General features: G+C 45.2%; 1 protein-coding gene across 4 annotated transcripts in view; it reads left to right on the plus strand.

Moving 5' to 3' along the window:
• Positions 1-22,747, plus strand: part of LOC106579144 (signal transducer and activator of transcription 5B) — a 44,333-nt gene that overhangs the window by 1,491 nt on the left and 20,095 nt on the right. For all 4 annotated transcript variants that reach the window (XR_014381667.1, XR_001322596.3, XM_014158743.3 and 1 more), the window contains exons 2-9: positions 687-828; positions 1,793-1,949; positions 2,883-2,972; positions 3,180-3,360; positions 3,843-3,973; positions 5,227-5,378; positions 5,586-5,741; positions 10,996-11,175. Coding sequence is in view for 2 of the 4 variants with exons in the window: in XM_014158743.3 (XP_014014218.1) it covers positions 701-828; positions 1,793-1,949; positions 2,883-2,972; positions 3,180-3,360; positions 3,843-3,973; positions 5,227-5,378; positions 5,586-5,741; positions 10,996-11,175 (1,175 nt within the window). In the remaining 2 variants the exon portion in view is untranslated. The remainder of the gene's footprint in view (positions 1-686; positions 829-1,792; positions 1,950-2,882; positions 2,973-3,179; positions 3,361-3,842; positions 3,974-5,226; positions 5,379-5,585; positions 5,742-10,995; positions 11,176-22,747) is intronic.

The following is a 22,747-nucleotide window of genomic DNA, read 5'->3' on the forward strand; positions in this document are numbered from 1 at the left end:
TACTCTGGCCTAAGGCTACTAGCTATGTTGTCATTCCACTCCTAACCCAGTGCTGGCACCAGATTTGGAAAGGAGTGGTAGGAGTGGGTTTAGGCTTAGTCAATGGCACACTTCCCATCACCTGTTAAACCAATGCTTTGGCAATGGCTTGGCTGGAGTAAGGTTTTTGCATGTCCTGATTTAATGAGGTTGTTGGTCAACAACATCCTGAGAGTCTGGCAGCTGCTGGCCCTTCTCATTCTGCCGGTGACAGCCTGGGGCGTAGAGTTTCTCCAGGATAGGACATAGCCTATTTATTTTATTGTCACCCCACACACACAATTTTAACTTTTCCCGTCTGTCTCCCCGCTACTCTTTCTTTTTCCTTCACGCATCTTGGACTCTATCCTTTCGTTTACTCTCCCTCCCTCCTCACCCGTTTCCTCTGCTCTCCCTCTTATTTCTTTGTCCCATCTTTTCCTCTCCTCTACCCACTCTCCCCCCTTCCCCTTCTCCCCTTTCCTTCACTCGCCCTTTCTCCTCTGCTCTCCCTCTCCTCCACCCACTCTCCCCTGTTCTCCTCTACCAACTCTAACATTCTCTCATCCCTCCTCTGCCTCTCCCATCCACTCTCCCTCTTCTCTCCACTTCTCCGCATCTACCTCTCTCTCTCACCTCCTTCCTGTGTCTTTGTGTGCTCGGGGCAGGGGGCTGAAGGAGGATGGCGGTGTGGATCCAGGCCCAGCAGTTGCAGGGGGATGCGCTGCACCAGATGCAGTCGCTCTACGGACAGCACTTCCCCATAGAGGTGCGCCACTACCTGGCCCAGTGGATCGAGGGGCAGCTCTGGTGAGTTTACACCACTTTTCTCATGACTTTTATCCCTTTTCCCCTCTTATCCGGGTTAGTCTTATTGATCATATTGATGGCTGCAGTCCTAATGCATGTCTTAACATAGGCTTCTGTTTTTTTTTTTCTTTTATACAAATTGTGGACAAATCATGCACACACTCTCAAATAGGTGCTTAAATGTCCCACACACAGGTATTTTACTTGTGCTTGAGACTTGAATTTGCATTGGCCTTGCTTAACAAGTGCATGGTATGCACTGCTTTTGCAGAGTTTCATTTAACATTGGATAAGCTTCAACTGAATGACGCTTTGACTTAGCCACAAAACAGTTGTTGCAAAGTGCACTGACTGAGAAAAGGGTGAAATGTGTATTGCATGCGGGTGTGTGCACGAGAGGTAGCAATGGCATTTGTTAGTTATTTTTTTGCTTATTCGTCCACTTGTTCTCTGTAGTCTTGAGTGGGTCTTGACAGTTTTAGTTCACTTCCAAACAGTGGAGAATTTAAGGTAAAACAGTGTGTGTGTGTGACTGTACAAGAAAATTAGTTTGTCTTGTATGCACATTTGATTTTACGTTTTATATATATATATTTATTTATTTATTATTTTTAAATGGTCTCTTAGGGACCTGGAAACCCAGAGAGAAAATTTTAGGCTAAATATGTGTGTGTGTTTCTAAAGAATTTAGTCTATTTGACAGGGACAGTAGCACATATATCATTTGAGTTTTCACATCGTCTATGTGCTGGAATTTGCTATGGAGCTAGTTTACATCTGTAGTACTTGTGTGCATGTGAGAGAACAATGTTGTGTGAAATGCACAGAAGGTTACACAGGAAAAAGAGAACCTGTGTGTGTTACATTGAGAGAGCTGGAGATAAAGGCATGGATAATGAGTATATAAAGCCATGTCCCACAACTTAATACTTTTGATGTTGTCTGTTTGACCCGGGCAACCCAGGGATTCTGTGGAGCTGGAGAACCCCCAGGATGAGCTGAAGGCCAAGCGTCTGCTGGACAGCCTGGTGCAGGAGCTGCAGAGGAAGGCCGAGCACCAAGTGGGGGAGGACGGCTTCCTGCTCAAGATCAAACTGGGACACTACGCCGGCCAGCTCAAGGTAAGAGACCAAAGGGGCCAGAGTGTGCACCCTAAGTAGAAGCGGAACTCTGGTGTAATGTAGCTTGAATTACATGTCTTCTGGTTATCCAGCACAGAAGACAAGACTGTAGGCATGAGCTGATTAGGCAACACTCTACCTCTATGGGAGAGACACCTACACTAGTTTGTGTTAATTAAGGGACGCAACATTTCGCAATGAAAGATGAAAACCCAGACCTGCCCATTTAGAGAAGCTTGTTTTCTTCCAATTGGTGCCTAATTAAGGCCCAGCACTGTTACAGCGGGAGGTGGCTAATCCGGCGTTGGATCACACAGAATTTTTGGCACCTTGAAATGAAGCAGAAGATTAGGAAAATTCCAAAGACGTTTCTCTGTAGCACTCTTTAACTTCACAACGTGGTACGAAATGGTCACTGCGTCGAGGGTCAAGTGGCAGTGTTACAAACGCCTGGCTCCCACACTGATGTTAGCCCACAAAACCCATTTCAGTTGATTCATCTGATTGAGTTAGCCTTGTTAGAGTATGTATGCAGTATGCTCTCACTCCCCTGGTGGTGCAGGGCTCCGTAATGGAACAGCAGCCCATGCTACTGGGGTGGCGTCGTGACTACAGTGGCTGTCCACTTCCTCACAGTGCAGCTGTTTCTTTGTGTGGGAGATTCTCAATTAGACAGAAGTCTTGTCCTCTCTTTGACTCCTCCGTCCTCCTCTCCTCTGAAAACCGATAAGTGGTCGAGAAGGGTGCCAATTCGGTAGTAGGCGAATGGAGGAGTTTGCTCCCCTTCTCAATTACCTCCTTCAGCGAAGGATACTGAAGTGTATCCTCTGCGGAAGAGTAGTGAAATCTTGTGTGTGCACGTTTTTGTTTTTGTATCTGCAGCTGTTTCTGTGTGTGTGTTTTGTATGACAAATGCATCCTTTCCTTCCTCAGAGCACGTATGACCGCTGTCCTCTTGAGCTGGTGCGCTGCATCAAGCACATCCTTCACTCGGAGCAGAGGCTGGTGCAGGAGGCCACCAACGTGAGACTTGCGCACACACAGTGTATATAGCTGAAATGACTCCCTATTCTACAAGACAGCAAATCATATCAGTTGTACAAAATGCTTTGTTCTATGATGTCGCTCTCTGTTGAACGGGCCCCCCAGCGGCCTTGACTACACTTCATCCTGCCGGAGCTCTGTCATCCAATTGGACGGCTCTCTCACGGCCTCTCTCCCCATTGGCAGGCCGTCGGGAGCAGCGGTGGGGGCGGGACCATGGACAGCCTGTCCCAGAGGCACCAGCAGATCAACCAGACGTTCGAGGAGCTACGCGTGTCCACGCAGGAGACTGAGAACGAGCTGCGCAAGCTGCAGCACAACCAGGAGTATTTCATCATCCAGTACCAGGAGAACCTGCGCATCCAGGGTGAGACGCTGACTGCCTATATTACAGCAGCGCTTCTCCATGCATTCCTGGAGGGATTAACCCACTTGGGCACACTGTAGCAAAATGTTTCGCAACCAAAACAAGCATTTCTTGTTGGACAAGTTCAGGTAGTTCTTCCCCATTTCACTCTGTTTTCTTCCATGTTGTGCCTAATGAATACGACCCAGATTCAACTAATCGACCGCGCCTCAGGGCCTTGATGAGCTGAATCATGTTAGAGTGGATCAGCCCTGTTAGTGGTTAGAGTAAAAGCCTGCATACTCCGTATAGTAGCTCTCCAGGTGGGTGTATGTAACGGGGAAATTAATGTATTTAACCATGCTGCCACCTCCGCTTCTCCCTCTTCTTTACTCCCTCCTCCTTCAACCTCCCTCCACTCCTCTACTCTTCTTCCTCCATTCATCACCCCCCCCTACTTCAACCCTCCACCTCCTCCTTCCCCCTCTCCCTCCTCTCTGTAGCCCAGTTGAGCAGTCTGTCGGCCGTGCCGGCAGAAGAGCGAACCCAGAGGGAGACCAGCCTGCAGGCCAAGAGAGCCACCGTGGAGGCTTGGCTCACCAGGGAGGCCAACACACTGCAGAAATACAGACTGGTACGCTTCTGAACATGCATACATACACACACACACACACACACACACACACACACACTGCAGTCTGTTTCTGCAGTGTGTGTGTATGCATGTGCATACACAAGCAACACATTCAATACTACTAGGGTGGGGCCAGAAGCATAAACATTTCCTCCAATTAAGGGAATTGGGGAATTAACGAATTTTACAATTTGGTGTTCTATTGATTTCGTTACTATAAAATGACTTGAGCTGGTACAGATGTTAGTAAACCATGCAATTTATTAGGCTACAGCTGAAATAAGTTCAGATGGGGCCTCCTGAGTTGCACAGTGCTAAAGGCGTTACTACAGACCTGGGTTCGATCCTGTGCTGTATCACAACCGGCTGTGATTGGGAGTACCATAGGGCGGCGCACAATTTGGCCCAGCATTGTCCGGGTTAGGGGAGGGTTTGGCCTTGGAGGCTTTACTTGGCTCATCGCGCTCTAGCGACTCCTTGTGGCGGGCCGGCAACTGCAGGCTGACCCCGGTCGTCAGTTGAACGGCGTTTCCTCTGACAGATTGGTGCTGCTGGCTTCCAGGTTAAGCGGGCAATTGTTACGAAGCGCGGTTTGGCGGGTCATGTTTGGCGGGTTATGTTTCGGAGGACGCTTTGATCGAAATTGGGGAGAAAAAGGTGGTAAAATACAAAAAATAAGTTCTAATGAACTACACTGGGTGGTGGAAGTGCATGGTGATGAGCTTGATGCTCCTTTCCAATAAATATTGAGGGTCTTATTCTGGTGACATGATGATCGATGCTTGGCTGCCGTTAGACAAATAAACTCTTGCTCTTATCCATAATAACCTCATGTAGACTAGTCTACCAGCACTGTGTCTGCCAGCTGTTGGCTAGAGTGCACGTGCCAAGACCAGGCACTTTTTTCTATTTAACGCAACAGTTTTTGTGACAATATCGGTAGAGTTGGAAATGCGATGGAAACACGTTGAACTTCAGATTTGTATTCGGTACATGGAAACTTAAGTGATAAAGTACATTTTGTGTGCACTTGAGCTGACAGTTTTTTTTATTTTTATATATTTTTTGGTTTTTTTTATCCACAAAAAAAACATGCCACTGGTGGGAACATGCACATATTTTCTTTATGCAGATTCCAGAATATTCGAATTAAAATCTGTCGCCAATTGGATGGAAACCTAGCTTCTGTGTGTCTCTCCATTTTTGTGTTTGCGATTTTCAATTTTAATTTTTTTGTGTGTGTGTGTGTGTAGGACCTGGCGGAGAAGCACCAGAAGACTCTGGGCCAGCTGAGGAAGCAGCAGACGCTGATCCTGGATGAGGAGCTGATCCAGTGGAAGAGACGTCAGCAGCTGGCCGGCAACGGGGGGCCCACCGAGGGGGGACTGGATGTCTTGCAGTCCTGGTGAGTCCCACCACACACACACACTCCTAGCTGTCCATTGTAGTCGATGCGGGCGACGCTCCTCTTGGATTGCGGAGTAGGGGCTTAGTCTCTCTCTCGCCACTCTCCTTTACAAATTGAACACATAAACAGCTCTCCCGTCCCTCACTCTGATTCTGCTTTTGTGTGCGTGTGTTCTTGGGGGCTTGTTCTTTTTTCCCTCTCCAGGTGTGAAAAGCTGGCGGACCTGATCTGGCAGAACCGGCAGCAGATCCGGCGGGCCGAACACCTGACCCAGCAGCTACCTCTGCCTGGCCCAATGGAGGAGCTGCTCACCAAGCTCAACTCTGACATCACCGACATCATCTCCGCCCTCGTCACCAGGTAGGGGGGGGGGTTTGTTTGTTTTCCAGGTTATCCACAATAATGCAAAGAGTACAGGTGTGTTAATGTGCTGATCATGATGTGTGTGCTTCTGTACAAGTTTGCAGAACTGCATGCTCAGGGCAGTATAGCCCGATAGTTCTGTGTGTTTTGTATTTGTAATCATTTGCCTCCAATTCCAGTCTAATGGAACACATTTTTGTTTATTTAATAAAATACAAAGTGTTGGTCCAGATTCCATATATACTGAACAAAAATATAAACGCAACATGGAACAATTTTGAAAGAGTTTACTGAGTTACAGTTTATATAAGGAAATCAGTCGATTGAATTTTTTTTATTTGTCCCTAATCTATGGATTTCACATGACGGGGGAATATAGATATGAATTTTTTGGTCACATATGTACCTTAAAAAAAGGTATGGATGTGGATAGATAGGGTTGCAAAGGGTCGGAAACTTTCCATGGGAAGTTAAGCCCTGGAATTTGGGGAATTTTGCTTATATTCATAAAAAATGTCAGCTTATATCAGTGAAACTTTTTTTGTGGGATAGACATAAGGCAATTCTAGGTCTTGTGGCATATTTTGGTTAAACTATCCCCAATTCAATGGAATTGCAACCCTCTGCATGCACAGTGCACTCTTCCATCACATGTACAGCTGATTCTCAAGATCTTGCACACTGAGATGCTATTGAGCCCACACTACCACACTGTATGAGCCAAGGACTACATGCTTTCTGGTAAGTTTTGATTACAATACTGGATGGGGTGAATATATTTAATGAAGCACATTATTTTTTGTTAACTAGTAAATAGTAGCCTACAGCAAAGGGTTTAAATAATTTCTTAACAATTTCTGCTAGTTTTTGCTACCATGTGGGTCTTGGCTTGCTTGAGCCTGCTAACTGAGGAGTGTTAATAACCTGTTTCCATACATGTTTCATTATAAAACATTTATCTTACAAAGGAGTTGTTTAATCTAACTGCTTAACTATTTATCTGTACATGGAATTGTATTTTAAAAAAAATTTTAAACGTTTTTTTTTCTTCACAGGATAATGCCACAGGCACTATCTGATGGGTGGAGTCATTTCACTGTAGCTAATGTAGAAGGAAAAGCTGTGTACATTTGCAAATACTGTGCCAAATCTTATGTGAAGAATGCAACAAAGATGCAGAATCATCTGGCCAAGTGCATAAAGTTCCCTCAGCGCTCACAACAAGCAACATCTGACAAGTCCCCCTACTTCTATTCGAGGTGAAAATGATGAATCAGACACCTTATCGATAGTAACAGCTCCTGGTCCTCCTGGAATCAGAAGCTTTTTTTTGACTCAGTGGAGGAACGTAGTCAGATGAATGTCTTGCTCGAGCTGTGTATGCAACTGGTTCACCGCTGCTCACAGGCAATGTGTATTGGAAGAGATTACTGAATGTTCTTCGCCCAGCATACACCTCTCCAACCAGACATGCTTTATCTACTCATTTGCTGGATGCAGAGTTCAACAGAGTTCAAGTGAAGGTCAAGCAAATCATAGAGAAAGCAATCATCTCTGATGGGTGGTCGAATGTTCGTGGGCAAGGAATAATTAACTACATCATCTCCACCCCTCAACCAGTATTCTACAAGAGCACAGACACAAGGGACAACAGACACACCGGTCTCTACATTGCAGATGAGCTGAAGGCAGTCATCAATGGCCTTGGACCACAGAAGATATTTGCACTAGTGACAGACAATGCTGCGAACACGAAGGCTGCTTGGTCTAAAGTGGAGGAGACCTACCCTCACATCACGCCCATTGGCTGTGCTGCTCATGCATTGAATCTGCTCCTCAAGGACATCATGGCACTGAAAACAATGGATATACTCTACAAGAGAGCCAAGGAAATGGTTAGGTATGTGAAGGGTCATCAGGTTATAGCAGCAATCTACCTCACCAAGCAAAGTGAGAAGAATAAGAGCACCACATTGAAGTTGCCCAGCAACACCTGTTGGGGTGGTGTTGTCATCATTTTTGACAGTCTCCTGGAGGGGAAGGAGTCTCTCCAAGAAATGGCCATATCACAGTCTGCCAATATGGACAGCTGCATCAAGAGGATCCTCCTTGTTGATGTATTTTGGGAGAGAGTGGTAAGCAGCCTGAAACTCCTGAAACCTATAGCAGTAGCCATTGCACAGATTGAGGGAGACAATGCCATCCTGTCTGATGTTCAGACTCTGCTTGCAGATGTAAGAGAACAAATCCGTACTGCCCTGCCCACTTCACTGTTGCTCCAAGCAGAGGAAACTGCTGTTCTGAAATGCATCAAAAAGCGTGAAGACTTCTGCCTGCAGCCCATACACGCCTCAGTGTACATGTTGGACTCCAAGTATGCTGGCAAGAGCATCCTGTCTGGTGCAGAGATCACCAAGGCCTATGGTGTCATCACTACCGTGTCTCGCCACCTTGGCCTGGATGAGGGCAAGGTTCTTGGCAGTCTGGCAAAGTACGCTTCCAAGCAAGGGCTTTGGGATGGAGATGCAATATGGCAGTTGTGCCAACATATCTCATCAGCCACCTGGTGGAAGGGACTTTGTGGATCTGAGGCTCTTTCCCCTGTTGCTTCCATCTTCCAAATCCCACCAACATCCGCCATCTGAGGGCAACTGGTCCTTGTTTGGGAACACACACATCAAAACATGCAACAGGCTGACCAATACAAGGGTTGAAAAATTGGTGGCTATCCAGGCAAATTTGAGGCTTTTTGAGCCTGACAATGAGCCATCCTCAACAAGGTTGGAAAGTGACAGTGAAGATGAGGCCTCAGTCTGTTCAAGAATTGGACATTGAGGAGGTCCAGGGAGAAGACATGGAAGCCTGAGAGGAAGACAACCAAAGCTTTAGTTTCTAAGACTATCATTTTACAGATGTATGTTGAAAATGTTATTGGGAGATGTGATGGATCATTCAATATTCCCTTTCGTTCAGTGAAATCATCCCATGTGAAGAGTCAACTCATTTAATTAAAGTTCAATTTGTAACTAAATTGTTTTTATTTCTATTGGAAGGATTTAATAATTTGCAAATGTCTACTTATAAGGTAAAATATTTGTTTCAGTCTCCATATATGGTAAATATATCCAATGCAAAAAAACATCTACATTTAAATGGTATTAATATTAATTCCCATGGAAAGTTTCCACCTCACAATTATCCCCAAATGTGCAACCCTAGACGTGGATCAGAAAACCAGTCAGTATCTGGTGTAACCACCATTTGCCTCGCACTTCTCCTTCGTAATGACTTGATCCGACTGTTGATTGGAATGTTGTCCCACTCCTCTTCAATGGCTGTGCGAAGTTTCTGGATATTGGCAGGAACAGGAACATGCTGTCTTACACAGCATCCCAAACATGCTCAATGGGTGACATGTCTGGTAAGTATGCAGGCCACTGGGACATTTTCATCTATCAGGAATTGTGTACAGGTCCTTTCAACATGTTTCATCTGCCCGGTACAGTTGAAACTGGGATTCATCCATGAAGAGCACACTTCTCCAGTGTGCTTCGAAGGTGAGCATTTGCCCATTGAAGTTGGCTATGATGCCGAACTGCAGTCAGGTTAAGACCATGGTGAGGACGACGAGCACGGAGATGAGCTTCCCCGAGACGTTTGTGGTCCCGTGTGGCTCAGTTGGTAGAGCATGGTGTTTGCAACTCCAGGGTTGTGAGTTCGATTCCCACGGGGGACCAGTACGGAATTTTTTTTTTTTTTTTAATGAAAAATGTATGCATTCACTACTGTAAGTCGCTCTGGATAAGAGTGTCTGCTAAATGACTAAAATGTACATGTAAAAAAAGGTTTGCAGAAATTCTTCGGTTGTGCAAACCGAGTTTCCTTAGCTGTGTGAATGGCTGGTGTCAGACGATCCCGTAGGGGAAGAAGCCGGATGTGGAGTTCCTGGACTGGTATGGTTACACGTGTTCACATGAGGCGGGTTGGAAGTACAGCCAAATTCTCTGGTAGACTTGAGACATCTGTGGCATTGTAGTGTGTGACAAGCTGCTCATTTTTAAAGTGGCCTGTGTAATGATCATGTGTGATGATCATGCTGTTTAATTAGCTTCTTGATAATCCACACCTGTCAGGTGGATGGATTATCTTGGCAAAGGAGAAATGCTCACTAACAGGGATGTAAGCACATTTCAAGGGTCTTTTATTTCAGCTCATGAAACATGGGACCAATACTTTACATGTTGTGTTTAATATTTTTGTTCAGTATATGATCATGAGTCATAATGCCTGATAAGGGCACAATCAGGAAAACCAACACTTTGTATTTTCTTAAATGAACACAAATAAAGTTCAATATGGGTTTGAAATCAATATGTAAACATGGCTGACATTGCATAGGCCTATGCTATAAGGTTCTCTTACGAAGAGAGAAATATGCACTTGTGTGACTCATAAAGGGGGTGTGTCTGTAGCACGTACTTCTCATTTCACCCACCCGGGTAATGTGATGGAAAATGACTAAAATGTCACTGTTAAGAAGCCCTGGAGGTCCATCCATCTGTAATAAGCACAACACCAGGTGCATTGGCCAATTCATTGACAACTTCTGCTTTAGCTTACTTATAGAGCGGGTACTGCTTGTTTGCTGAAGTCGGTGTGAGAGAGCGAAGTTCGTAACGTGGCACGAGCACTTTCACAATGTGCTGAAACCCCCTATTCTCAACTACCGAGAATGGGCGCATATCCACGGCTATAAACATACCTATCGCTCTCGTAATTTTCTTTGGCCCAATCAGAATCGGCTACGAAGGGCTGCTTGAATGCAGAGGGGAGGTGTAGTTATAATTGTTTTGCTCTGGTGCTAGGAATACTGGGGTGATAGGCTCTAGTTGTTTTAATGGAATAGCCAGAACACGAGAGATTCTGCCCCGATTTTCTTCGAGGCTTACAACCGTGTTGGCAGCCTATAGGTCCGGTGTGTTATATCTATTATGTATTCATTCAGGTTCACAGTGCGGCCCAAACTGAGATCCCAAAATGGTTTAGTATGAATACGTGTACCATTACACCCCTACAATCTGTAGATCATGTCATTTTATCTTCTTTGTACGCAGCCTCTAATCTTTTAAATACAGTATTTACCCACTTTCTCTCACTCTTTTTCTACCCAACCATCTTTCCTTCTTTCCTCCCTTGCTACATCCATCCCTCACCCCTTGCCCCCCTCCTCCCTCAATCCCTCACCTATCAGTACGTTTATCATCGAGAAGCAGCCGCCCCAGGTGCTGAAGACCCAGACTAAGTTTGCGGCTACTGTGCGCCTACTGGTGGGCGGGAAGCTCAACGTGCACATGAACCCCCCGCAGGTCAAGGCAGTCATCGTCAGCGAGCAGCAGGCCAAGGCCCTTCTCAAGAATGAGAGCACCCGCAAGTGAGACACCACACACAAACACACCCTCTGACAGGCATTCACACTAACATACACACACAGGGCCGCAGCCAGGGTCTGAGTTTTGGTGAGGTCCGGATGAGTTTTTTTTTTTTGCCATGGGGTGGGGAGAAATGTTTGCTGTCTTAAAGCTTATTTCCTGCAATTTTACACTTTGCCATGACTTATGCCATGTTAATATATCTGAGAGTAACTAAAGAAATTGTGCCCTGCATACCCGGTCTATAATTCAGCCATGATTACTACAAGTGTAGATGGCTGGCTAGCTAGATGACCTACGGACATGGGCTAATTCGGTGACTGTCAGTGATTTGTTTAGAATCGCGCTGCGATGGATAGCTGCCGTTTTGCGGCCCTCCGACCAATTTTATTTATTTATTTATTTTTTGCGCTGATCTAAACTTTTTTTTTGTACATAATGTTTCCGCCATTGTTTCCTATGACCGAAAAGACCTTCTGGACATCAGAACATCGATCACTAACCTCGATTTGCATCACAGGAGGTTGGATTATAATTGGTTATATGGACACCGAGAAACGCACATTACACGGAGTTCACAAAACATTAGGAACACCTGCTTTTTCCGCATACACTGACTAGGTGAATCCAGGTGAAAGCTGTCATACCTTTATGGATGTCGCCTGTTAAAAACCACTTCAATCAGTGTAGACCGGTTAAATAAGCATTTTTAAGCCTTGAGACAACGTTTGTTTATGTGTCATTCAGAGGGTGAATGGGCAAGACGAAATATTTAAGTGCCTTTGAACGGGGTATGGTAGTAGGTGCCAGGTGCACCGTTTTGAATGTGTTAAGAACTCCAACGCTGCAGTGTTTTTCACACTCAATGAACCTGATTGTGGAAAATGTATGCTCAGTTTGTTGTGCACGGTATTTCGGTACCGTGAGCAACATTTTAGCAACAGACTTATGTGCTAGCTGTCTAGTCTGTGTTTTCTAAATGTGCAATGAGCATAAAATGGATGCATAAGGAATTGGCAAATCGTTCTCATTCTGAGAAATTAGCATCTTATCCAGGTAGGCCATTTGATTTCAACATCTAAATAAAGTGAACTATCTATTGTTCAAACAGTTGGAGACAGACAGGAGGGTATATTCATAACAGTTCAACTGTTCTACCTTGTTAGCAAAGCAAATAGATCCAAGTTGGCTACACTTTAAATATAAAGATTAGCTGGCTACTCACTAGCACTGGGCTTGTGCTTGAGAGATTGTTTGAGACCTGTGTTAACTTTCTATAATGCCTGCTACCAGAAGTTGGTCATTATTAGTGGATGTGCATTGCATTGGATGGTTCTGGTTAGATTTTTAACAAAACCCCTTTTGTTAAAAATCTAAATCATATTCATAGACATGAAAGCCAGATCAGTGAATATTGCAAAAAAGCAGGTTAAACTATTTTGATTCAATTATTAACGTATTTGTGGGTCTTATGGTTGAAGGATTATATTAACTCTAGGTATAATTTTACAAGCCCCTGAATTCATTAATCATTCCTGGATGTTTGAAATGCAGTCTATTGACCTTTTTTTAATTGTCCAACAAAAGCAGCTGGTGTCTATTTACCACCACTAACCGATGCTGGCACAAAGACCACACTCAACGAGCTGTATAGGGCCAGAAGCAAACAGAAAAATGCTCAGACGCGGTGCTCCTTTCTTCCAGCATGTCACCTGTGCAACTAGAGGATACAAAAGTCCATCACCTTTACTCATTAGTCAGTGTGGAGCTGCTGGACGAATGGCAAGTCAGTTTGTTTGGCTTGTGTAGGTAGTTAGCTAGCTGGCTATGTGATCATTTGAATGATACATTAATACAGCACTCCCCCCCCCCCCCCCCCACCTGCCCTGGTTGGATGAACAATGTGGACTGCGGTGTGAGGGGTTGAGAAGAGATGCCTGCCTCATAGGGGACTATTTCTGACTACTGCTGAGGTGTGGTGGTCTTTCTTGCGCTTATAGCTACCGAAGCATCACCTAAATGGGTGCTACACTTCAGTAGTGGACTATCCAGCCTACCTACGGAGGAGGAGGAGTCAACAAACAAGGTGCCTGATGAAGAGCTACGACCCTGTCTAAGTAACTGATTGATGCTGCTCCCTTTCTGTGCCATCGAAGCTCCTTCCGCTTAAGCTACTGCCAAGCCTTTCTGAATTGCCTTGCTGAACAACAACTTATCATCGGAAGTTGTGGAAGACCATCGCTCAAGACCTGCCAGATCTCTACATTTGTTTTGTTTGTTTTTACAGCGTCTTTGAGATTATCTTTGTAATGAAAAGCACTATATAAAATAAATGTATTATTACTCCACACACAGAATCGGATACAAAGATCTCCCTCGCCCTCCATTTGGCAAGTCTGACCATAACTCTATCCTCCTGATTCCTGCTTACAAGCCAAAACTTAAAACGGGAAGTACCAGTGACACACTCAATACGGAAGTTGTCCGATGAAGCAGATGCTAAGCTACAGGACTGTTTTGCTAGCACAGACTTTAACATGTTCTGGGATTCATCTGATGGAATTGGCATAATTAAGTGCATCGACGCCGTCGTCCCCACAGTGACCTTACGCACATATCCCAACGAGAAGCCAGGGATTACAGGCAACAGCCGCACTGAGCTAAAGGCTAGAGTTGCTGCTTTCAAGGAGCGGGATACTAATCCGGACACTTATAAGAAATCCCGCTACGACCTCCAAGCCATCAAACAGGCAAAGCATCACAACAGGACTAAGATCAAACCCTACTACGCCAGCTCTGATGCTCGTCGGATGTAGCAGGGCTTGCAAACTATCATGGATTACAAAGGGAAACACAGCCACGAGCTGCCCTATGATGCAAACCTACCAGACAAGCTAAATACTTTCAAAGCTCGCTTCGAGGAAAGTAACACTGAACCATGCATGAGAGCGCCAGCTGTTCCAGATGACTGTGATCACGCTCTCCGTAGCTGATGTAAGACTTTTAAACAGGTTAAAATTTAGAAGGTCGCAGGGCCAGGCGGATTATCAGGATGCGTACTCAGAGCAAAGTGTTGTCACTGACATTTATAACCTTTCCCTGACCCAGTCTAAAATACCTACATGTTTCAAGCAGACCACCATTGTCCCTATGCCCAACAACGCCAAGGTAACCTGTCTACATGACTATCGCCCCGTAGCACTCACATCTGTAGCCATGAAATGCTTTGAAAGGCTGGTCTTGGCTCACATCAAGGCCATCATCCCAGACACCCTGGACCCACTCCAATTCGCATACTTCCTCCACAGATGACACAATCTATATTGCACTCCACACTGCCCGCTCCCATCCTGACGAGGTACACCTATGTGAAAATACTCATTGACTACAGTTCAGTGTTCAACATCTTAGTGCCCTCAACTCATCACTAAGCAAAGGACCCTGGGACTGAACACTTGACGGACTGCCCCCAGGTGGTGCGTGTAGGCAACAACACATCTGCCATGCTGACCCTCTTACACGTGGGTGCATCAGGGGTGCGTGCTTAGTCCCTTCTTGCACCAGGGGTGCCAGGACAACTACCTCTCCCTCAATGTGAGCAAGACAAAGGAGCTGATCGTGGACTACAGGAAACGGAGGGCCGAGCACACCCACATTCACATCGACGGGGCTGTAGTGGAGCGGGTTGAGAGCTTCATGTTCCTCGGTGTCCACATCACTAAGGATCTATCATGGTCCACACACACCAAGACAGTCGTGAAGAAGGCACGACAACGAAACTTACCCCTCAGGAGGCTGAAAAGATTTGGCATGGGCCCACGGAACCTCAAAAGGTTCTACAGCTGCACCACTGAGAGCATCTTGACTGGCTTCATCACCGCTTGGTATGGCAACTGCTTGGCATCCGACCGTAAGGTGCAACAGAGGGTACACCAGGCGGTGTCAGAGGAAGTCCCTAGAAATTGTCAGACTCCAGCCACCCAAGTCATACTGTTCTCTCTGCTACCGCACGGCAAGTGGTACCAACGCACCAAGTCTGGAACCAACAGGACCCTGAACAGTTTCTATCCCAAAGCCATAAGACTACTAAATAGTTAGTCCAGGTAGCTACGGTTTTATCTATCAAATCCAATTTTTTTGTCACGTGCTGAATACTACAGGTGTAAACCTTACCGTGAAATGCTTACTTACAAGCCCTTAACGTTTACATTTACGTCATTTAGCAGACGCTCTTATCCAGAGCGACTTACAAATTGGTGCATTCACCTTATGATTAGAGGTCGACCGATTAATCGGAATGGCCGATTAACCTGTTTGGGATAGGGGGCAGTATTTTCACTTCCGGATAAAAAAACGTACCGATTTAATCTGGTTACTACTCCTGCCCAGAAACTAAAATATGCATATAATTAGTAGATTTGGATAGAAAACACTAAAGTTTCTAAAACTGTTTGAATGGTGTCTGAGTATAACAGAACTCATATGGCAGGCCAAAACCTGAGAAGATTCCATACAGGAAGTGCCCTGTCTGACAATTTGTTGTCCTTCTGTAGCATCTCTATCGAAAATACAGCATCTGTGCTGTAATGTGACATTTTCTAAGGCTTCCATTGGCTCTCAGAAGGCACCAGAAAGTGTAATGGGGTGTCTGCTGTCTCTGGGTGAAGAACAGCAGGAAAATTTGTTAGTGGTCAGCCTGGGAACAGTGACACTGGAGATGCGCGTCCACGAGACTACTCCATTTTTTTCTTTCAGCCTTTGAATGAATACAACGTCGCCCGGTTGGAATATTATCGCTATTTTATGAGAAAAATAGCATAAAAATTGATTTTAAACAGCGTTTGACATGCTTCGAAGTACGGTAATGGAATATTTTGTAATTTTTTGTCACGAAATGTGCTCGCGCGTAACCCTTCGGATAGTGACTTGAACGCATGAACAAAATGGAGCTATTTGAATATAACTATGGATTATTTGGAACCAAAACAACATTTGTTATTGAAGTAGAAGTCCTGGGAGTGCATTCGAACGAAGAACAGCAAAGGTAATCAAATTTTTCTTATCGTAAATCTGAGTTTAGTGAGCACCAAACTTGGTGGGTGTCAAATTAGCTAGCCTGTGATGGCCGAGCTATCTACTCAGAATATTGCAAAATGTGCTTTCGCCGAAAAGCTATTTTAAAATCTGACACCGCGATTGCATAAAGGAGTTCTGTGTTAGATATTGGTGAGGCGTTCCGCTAGCGGAACGTCTGTCCCTAAAAGGTTAATTAGGGCCGATTTCAAGTTTTCATAACAATCGGTATTTTTGGCCACCGATTTGCAATTTAAAAAAAAAAAAAATGTCCCCCCCCAAAAAAACCATTTATTTTATTTTTATTTTACACCTTTATTTAACTAGGCAAGTCAGATTAAGAACACATTCTTATTTTCAATGACGGCCTAGGAACGGGGATAGCTGCCTTGTTCAGGGGGGATTCAGGGATTCGTTTATGCAACCTTGCGGTTACTAATCCAATCCAATGCATGAGGAGCCTGCATGGCAGGCTGACTACCTGTTAAGCGAGGGCAGCAAGAAGCCAAGGTAAGTTGCTAGCTAGCATTAAACTTAACTTCTAAAAAAACTATCAATCTTAACATAATCACTAGTTAACTACACATGGTTGATGATATTACTAGTTTATCTAACGTGTCCTGCGTTGCATTTTATCAATGCGGTGCCTGTTAATTTATCATTGAATCATAGCCTATTTCGCCAAATGGGTGTTGATTTAACAAGCGCATTTGCGAAAAAAGCACTGTCGTTGAACCAATGTACCTAACCATAAACATCAATGCCTTAATTTAAAATCAACAAACAAGTATATATTTTTAAACCTACATATTTAGTTAATATTGCCTGCTAACATGAAATTGTGTCACATCTCTAGCCTTCATTGCACGCAGAGTCAGGGTATATGCAACAGTTTGGACCGCCTGGCTCGTTGCGAACTAATTTGCCAGAATTTTACGTAATTATGACATAACATTGACATAACATAACTCGTAAGCATTCATTCAGACAGCACTTTCGTGCGTTTGCCAGCAGCTCTTCGCTGTTTCAAGCTGTTTATGACTTCAAACCGGGTGGGTATAATTTGTGGAACGTTCCAACAGGAATCTATTCCAAAAACTTCGAAAATAACAAGGTTGCCAAAAAACAACGCATACAAAGTTGTATAGCGGCAGAATAAGATACCGGGGTAGTGAGTTGTCTATTCCATTGCGTTTTTCACTCATCACGTTTATTCCGAAAAATGTCTGTCCTCACTCTGGTTGCCTATGGCCAAACATTAAGAATAAGCTACGTGGTGAGTTGATGCCTATTCGGCAGCTAGTTAGCTAGGATTGTATGCGTTGCTACTTTGAATGCGTTGTTGGTTGGCAACCTTTTACTTTACAGATTCCTGTTGGAACGTTCCACAAATTATACCCACCCCTTCAAGCCTGTCAACTCCCAAGATTAGGCTGGTGTAACCGATGTGAAATGGCTAGCTAGTTAGCGGGGTGCGCACTAATAGCGTTTCAAACGTCACTCACTCTGAGACTTGGAGTAGTTGTTTCACCTCCTCTGCATGGGTAACGCTGCTTCGAGGGTGGCTGTTGTCGATGTGTTCCTAGTTCAAGCCCAGGAAGGAGCGAGGAGAGGGACGGAAGCTATACTGTTACACTGGCAATACTAAAGTGCCTATAAGAACATCCAATAGTCAAAGGTATATGAAATACAAATCGTATAGAGAGAAATAGTCCTATAATTCCTATAATAACTACAACCTAAAACTTCTTACCTGGGAATATTGAAGACTCATGTTAAAAGGAACCACCAGCTTTCATATGTTCCCATGTTCTGAGCAAGGAACTTAAACGTTAGCTTTCTTACATGGCACATATTGCACTTGTACTTTCTTCTCCAACACTTTGTTTTTGCATTATTTAAACCAAATTGAACATGTTTCATTATTTATTTGAGGCTAAATTGATTTTATTGATGTATTATATTAAGTTAAAATAAGTGTTCATTCAGTATTGTTGTAATTATCATTATTATAAATAAATAAATAAATCGTCTGATTAATCGGTATCGGGTTTTGTGGCCCCCCCAATAATCGGTATCGGCACTGAAAAAAAAAATCATAATCGGTCGACCTCTACTTATGATATCCAGTGGAACAACCACTTTACAATAGTACATCTATATCTTTTTTTTGGGGGGGGGGGGGGGTTAGAAGGATTACTTTATCCTCTCCCAGGTATTCCTTAAAGAGGTGGGGTTTCAGATGTCTCCGGAAGGTGGTGATTGACTCCGCTGTCCTGGCGTCGTGAGGGAGCTTGTTCCACCATTGGGGTGCCAGAGCAGCGAACAGTTTTGACTGGGCTGAGCGGGAACTGTGCTTCCGCAGAGGTAGGGGGGCCAGCAGGCCAGAGTAGGATGAACGCAGTGCCCTTGTTTGGGGGATAGGGCCTGATCAGAGCCTGAAGGTACGGAGGTGCCGTTCCCCTCACAGCTCCGTAGGTAAGCACCATGGTCTTGTAGCAGATGCGAGCTTCAACTGGAAGCCAGTGGAGTGTGCGGAGGAGCGGGGTGACGTGAGAGAACTTGGGAAGGTTGAACACCAGACAGACTGCGGCGTTCTGGATGAGTTGTAGGGGTTTAATGGCACAGGCAGGGAGCCCCGCCAACAGTGAGTTGCAGTAATCCAGACGGGAGATGACAAGTGCCTGGATTAGGACCTGCGCCGCTTCCTGTGTAAGGCAGGGTCGTACTCTGCGAATGTTGTAGAGCATGAACCTACAGGATCGGGTCACCGCCTTGATGTTAGCGGAGAACGACAGGGTGTTGTCCAGGGTCACGCCAAGGCTCTTAGCACTCTGGGAGGAGGACACAATGGAGTTGTCAACCGTGATGGCGAGGTCATGGAACGGGCAGTCCTTTCCCGGGAGGAAGAGCAGCTCCGTCTTGCCGAGGTTCAGCTTGAGGTGGTGATCCGTCATCCACACTGATATGTCTGCCAGACATGCAGAGATGCGATTCGCCACCTGGTTATCAGAAGGGGGAAAGGAGAAGATTAATTGTGTGTCGTCTGCGTAGTAATGATAGAGACCATGTGAGGATATGACAGAGCCAAGTGACTTGGTGTATAGCGAGAATAGGAGAGGGCCTAGAACTGAGCCCTGGGGGACACCAGTGGTGAGAGCACGTGGTGCGGGGATGGATCCTCGCCACTCCACCTTGTAGGAGCGACCTGTCAGGTAGGACGCGATCCAAGGGTGAGCCGCGCCGGAGATGCCCAACTCGGAGAGGGTGGAGAGGAGGATCTGATGGTTCACAGTATCAAAGGCAGCAGATGGGTCTAGAAGGATGAGAGCAGAGGAGAGAGAGTTAGCTTTAGCAGTGCGGAGAGCCTCCGTGACACAGAGAAGAGCAGTCTCACTTGAATGACGAGTCTTGAAACCTGACTGATTTGGATCAAGAAGGTCATTCTGAGAGATGGCAAGAGAGCTGGCCAAGGACGGCACGCTCAAGAGTTTGAGAGAAAAGAAAGAAGGGATACTGGTCTGTAGTTGTTGACATCGGAGGGATCGAGTGTAGGTTTTTTGAGAAGGGGTGCAACTCTCGCTCTCTTGAAGACGGAAAGGACGTAGCCAGCGGTCAAGGATGAGTTGATGAGCGAGGTGAGGTAGGGGAGAAGATCTCCGGAAATGGTCTGTAGAAGAGAGGAGGGGATAGGGTCACGCGGGCAGGTTGTTGGGTGGCCGGGGAGAGGTCATCTGGGGAGAGAGGGGAGAAAGGGGTCAAAGCATAGGGTAGGGCATTGTGAGCAGGACCAGCGGTGTCGTTTGACTTAACAAACGAGGATCGGATGTCGTCAACCTTCTTTACAAAATGGTTGACGAAGTCATCTGCAGAGAGGGGGGAGGGGGAGGAGGATTCAGGAGGGAGGAGAGGGTGGCAAAGAGCTTCCTAGCGTTAGAGGCAGATGCTTGGAATTTAGAGTGGTAGAAAGTGGCTTTAGCAGCAGAAACAGAGGAAGAAAATGTAGAGAGGAGGGAGTGAAAAGATGCCAGGTCCGCAGGAAGGCTAGTTTTCCTCCATTTCCGCTCGGCTGCCCGGAGCCCCGTTCTGTGAGCTCGCAATGAGTCGTCAAGCCACGGAGCAGGAGGGGAGGACCGAGCCGGTCGGGAGGATAGGGGACATAGAGAGTCAAAGGATGCAGAAAGGGAGGAGAGGAGGGTTGAGGCAGAATCAGGAGATTGGTTGGAGAAGGGTTGAGCAGAGGAAAGAGATGATAGGATGGAAAAGGAGAGAGTAGCAGGAGAGAGAGAGCGAAGGTTGCGACGGCGCAATACCATCTGAGTAGGGGCAGAGTGAGTAGTGTTGGAGGAGAGCGAGAGGGAAAAGGATACAAGGTAGTGGTCGGAGACTTGGAGGGGAGTTGGAGTGAGATTAGTAGAAGAACAGCATCTAGTACAGATGAGGTCAAGCATATTGCCTGCCTTGTGAGTAGGGGGGGACGGTGAGAGGGTGAGGTCAAAAGAGGAGAGGAGTGGAAAGGAGGCGGCAGAGAGAAATGAGTCAAAGGTAGACGTAGGGAGGTTAAGGTCACCCAGAACTGTGAGGGGTGAGCCATCCTCAGGAAAGGAACTTATCAAGGCGTCAAGCTCATTGATGAACTCTCCAAGGGAACCTGGAGGGCGATAAATGATAATGATGTTAAGCTTGAATGGGCTAATGACTGTGACAGCATGGAATTCAAAGGAGGAGATAGACAGATGGGTCAGGGGAGAAAGAGAGAATGTCCACTTGGGAGAGATGAGGATTCCAGTGCCACCACCCCGCTGACCAGATGCTCTCGGGGTATGCGAGAACACGTGGTCAGATTAACCACTGGATTCGTAGTAATATGTACATACAGTTTAAGTCGGAAGTTTACATACACCTTAGCCAAATACATTTAAACTCAATTTTTCACAATTCCTGACATTTAATCCTAATAAAAAATCCCTGTCTTAAATCAGTTAGGTTCACCACTTTATTTTAAGAATGTGAAATGTCAGAATAATAGTGGATAGAATGATTTATTTCAGCTTTTATTTCTTTCATCACATTCCCAGTGGGTGAGAAGTTTGCATACACTCAATTAGTATTTGGTAGCATTGCCTTTAAATTGTTTAACTTGAGTCAAACGTTTTGGATAACCTTCCACAAGCTTCCCACAATAATTTGGGTGAATTTTAGCCCATTCCTCCTGACAGAGCTGGAGTAACTGAGTCAGGTTTGTAGGATCCTTGCTCGCGCACTTTTTCAGTTCTGCCCACAAATTTTCTATGGGATTGAGGTCAGGGCTTTGTGATGGCCACTCCAATACCTTGACTTTGTTGTCCTTAAGCCATTTTGCCACAACTTTGGAAGTATGCTTGGGGTCATTGTCCATTTGGAAGACCCATTTGCGACGAAGCTTTAACTTCCTGACTGATGTCTTCTGATGTTGCTTCAATATATCCACATAATTTTCCTACCTCATGATGCCATCTTTTTTGTGAAGTGCACCAGTCCCTTCTGCAGCAAAGTACCCCACAACATAATGCTGCCACCCCCGTGTTTCACGGTTGGGATGGTGTTCTTTGGCTTGCAAGCCTCCCCCTTTTTTCCTCCAAACATAACAATGGTCATTATGGCCAAACAGTTCTATTTTTGTTTCATCAGACCAGAGGACATTTCTCCAGAAAGTATGATCTTTGTCCCCACATGCAGTTGCAAACCATAGCCTGGCTTTTTTATGGCGGTTTTGGAGCAGTGGCTTCTTCCTTGCTGAGCGGCCATTCAGGTTATGTCGATATAGGACTCGTTTTACTGTAGATATAGATACTTTTGTACCTGTTTCCTCCAGAATCTTCACAATGTCCTTTGCTGTTTTGGGATTGATTTGCACTTTTCGCACCAAAGTACGTTCATCTCTAGGAGACAGAACGTGTCTCCTTCCTGAGCGGTATGACGGCTGCGTGGTCCCATGGTGTTTATACTTGCATACTATTGTTTGTACAGATGAACGTGGTACCTTCAGGCGTTTGGAAATTGTCTACCACGGATGAACCAGACTTGTGGAGGTCTAAAATTTTGTTTCTGAGGTCTTGGCTGATTTCTTTTGATTTTCCCATGATGTCAAGCAAAGAGGCACTGAGTTTGATGGTAGGCCTTGAAATGCATCCACAGGTACACCTCCAATTGACTCAAATGATGTCAATTAGCCTATCAGAAGCTTCTAAAGCCATGACATGATTTTTTTGGAATTTTCCAAGCTGTTTAAAGGCACAGTCAACTTAGTATATGTAAACTTCTGACCCATTGGAATTGTGATACAGTGAATTATAAGTGAAATAATTTCTCCAACAATTGTTTACAGACAGGTTATGTGTCATGCACAAAGTAGATGTCCTAACCGACTTGCCAAAACTATAGTTTGTTAACAAGAAATTTGTGGAGTGGTTGAAATACGAGTTTTAATGAATCCAACCTATGTGTATGTAAACTTCTGAC

Source organism: Salmo salar, chromosome 19 (assembly GCF_965601325.2).
Source record: "Salmo salar chromosome 19, fSalSal1, whole genome shotgun sequence".
Lineage (NCBI taxonomy): Eukaryota > Metazoa > Chordata > Actinopteri > Salmoniformes > Salmonidae > Salmo > Salmo salar.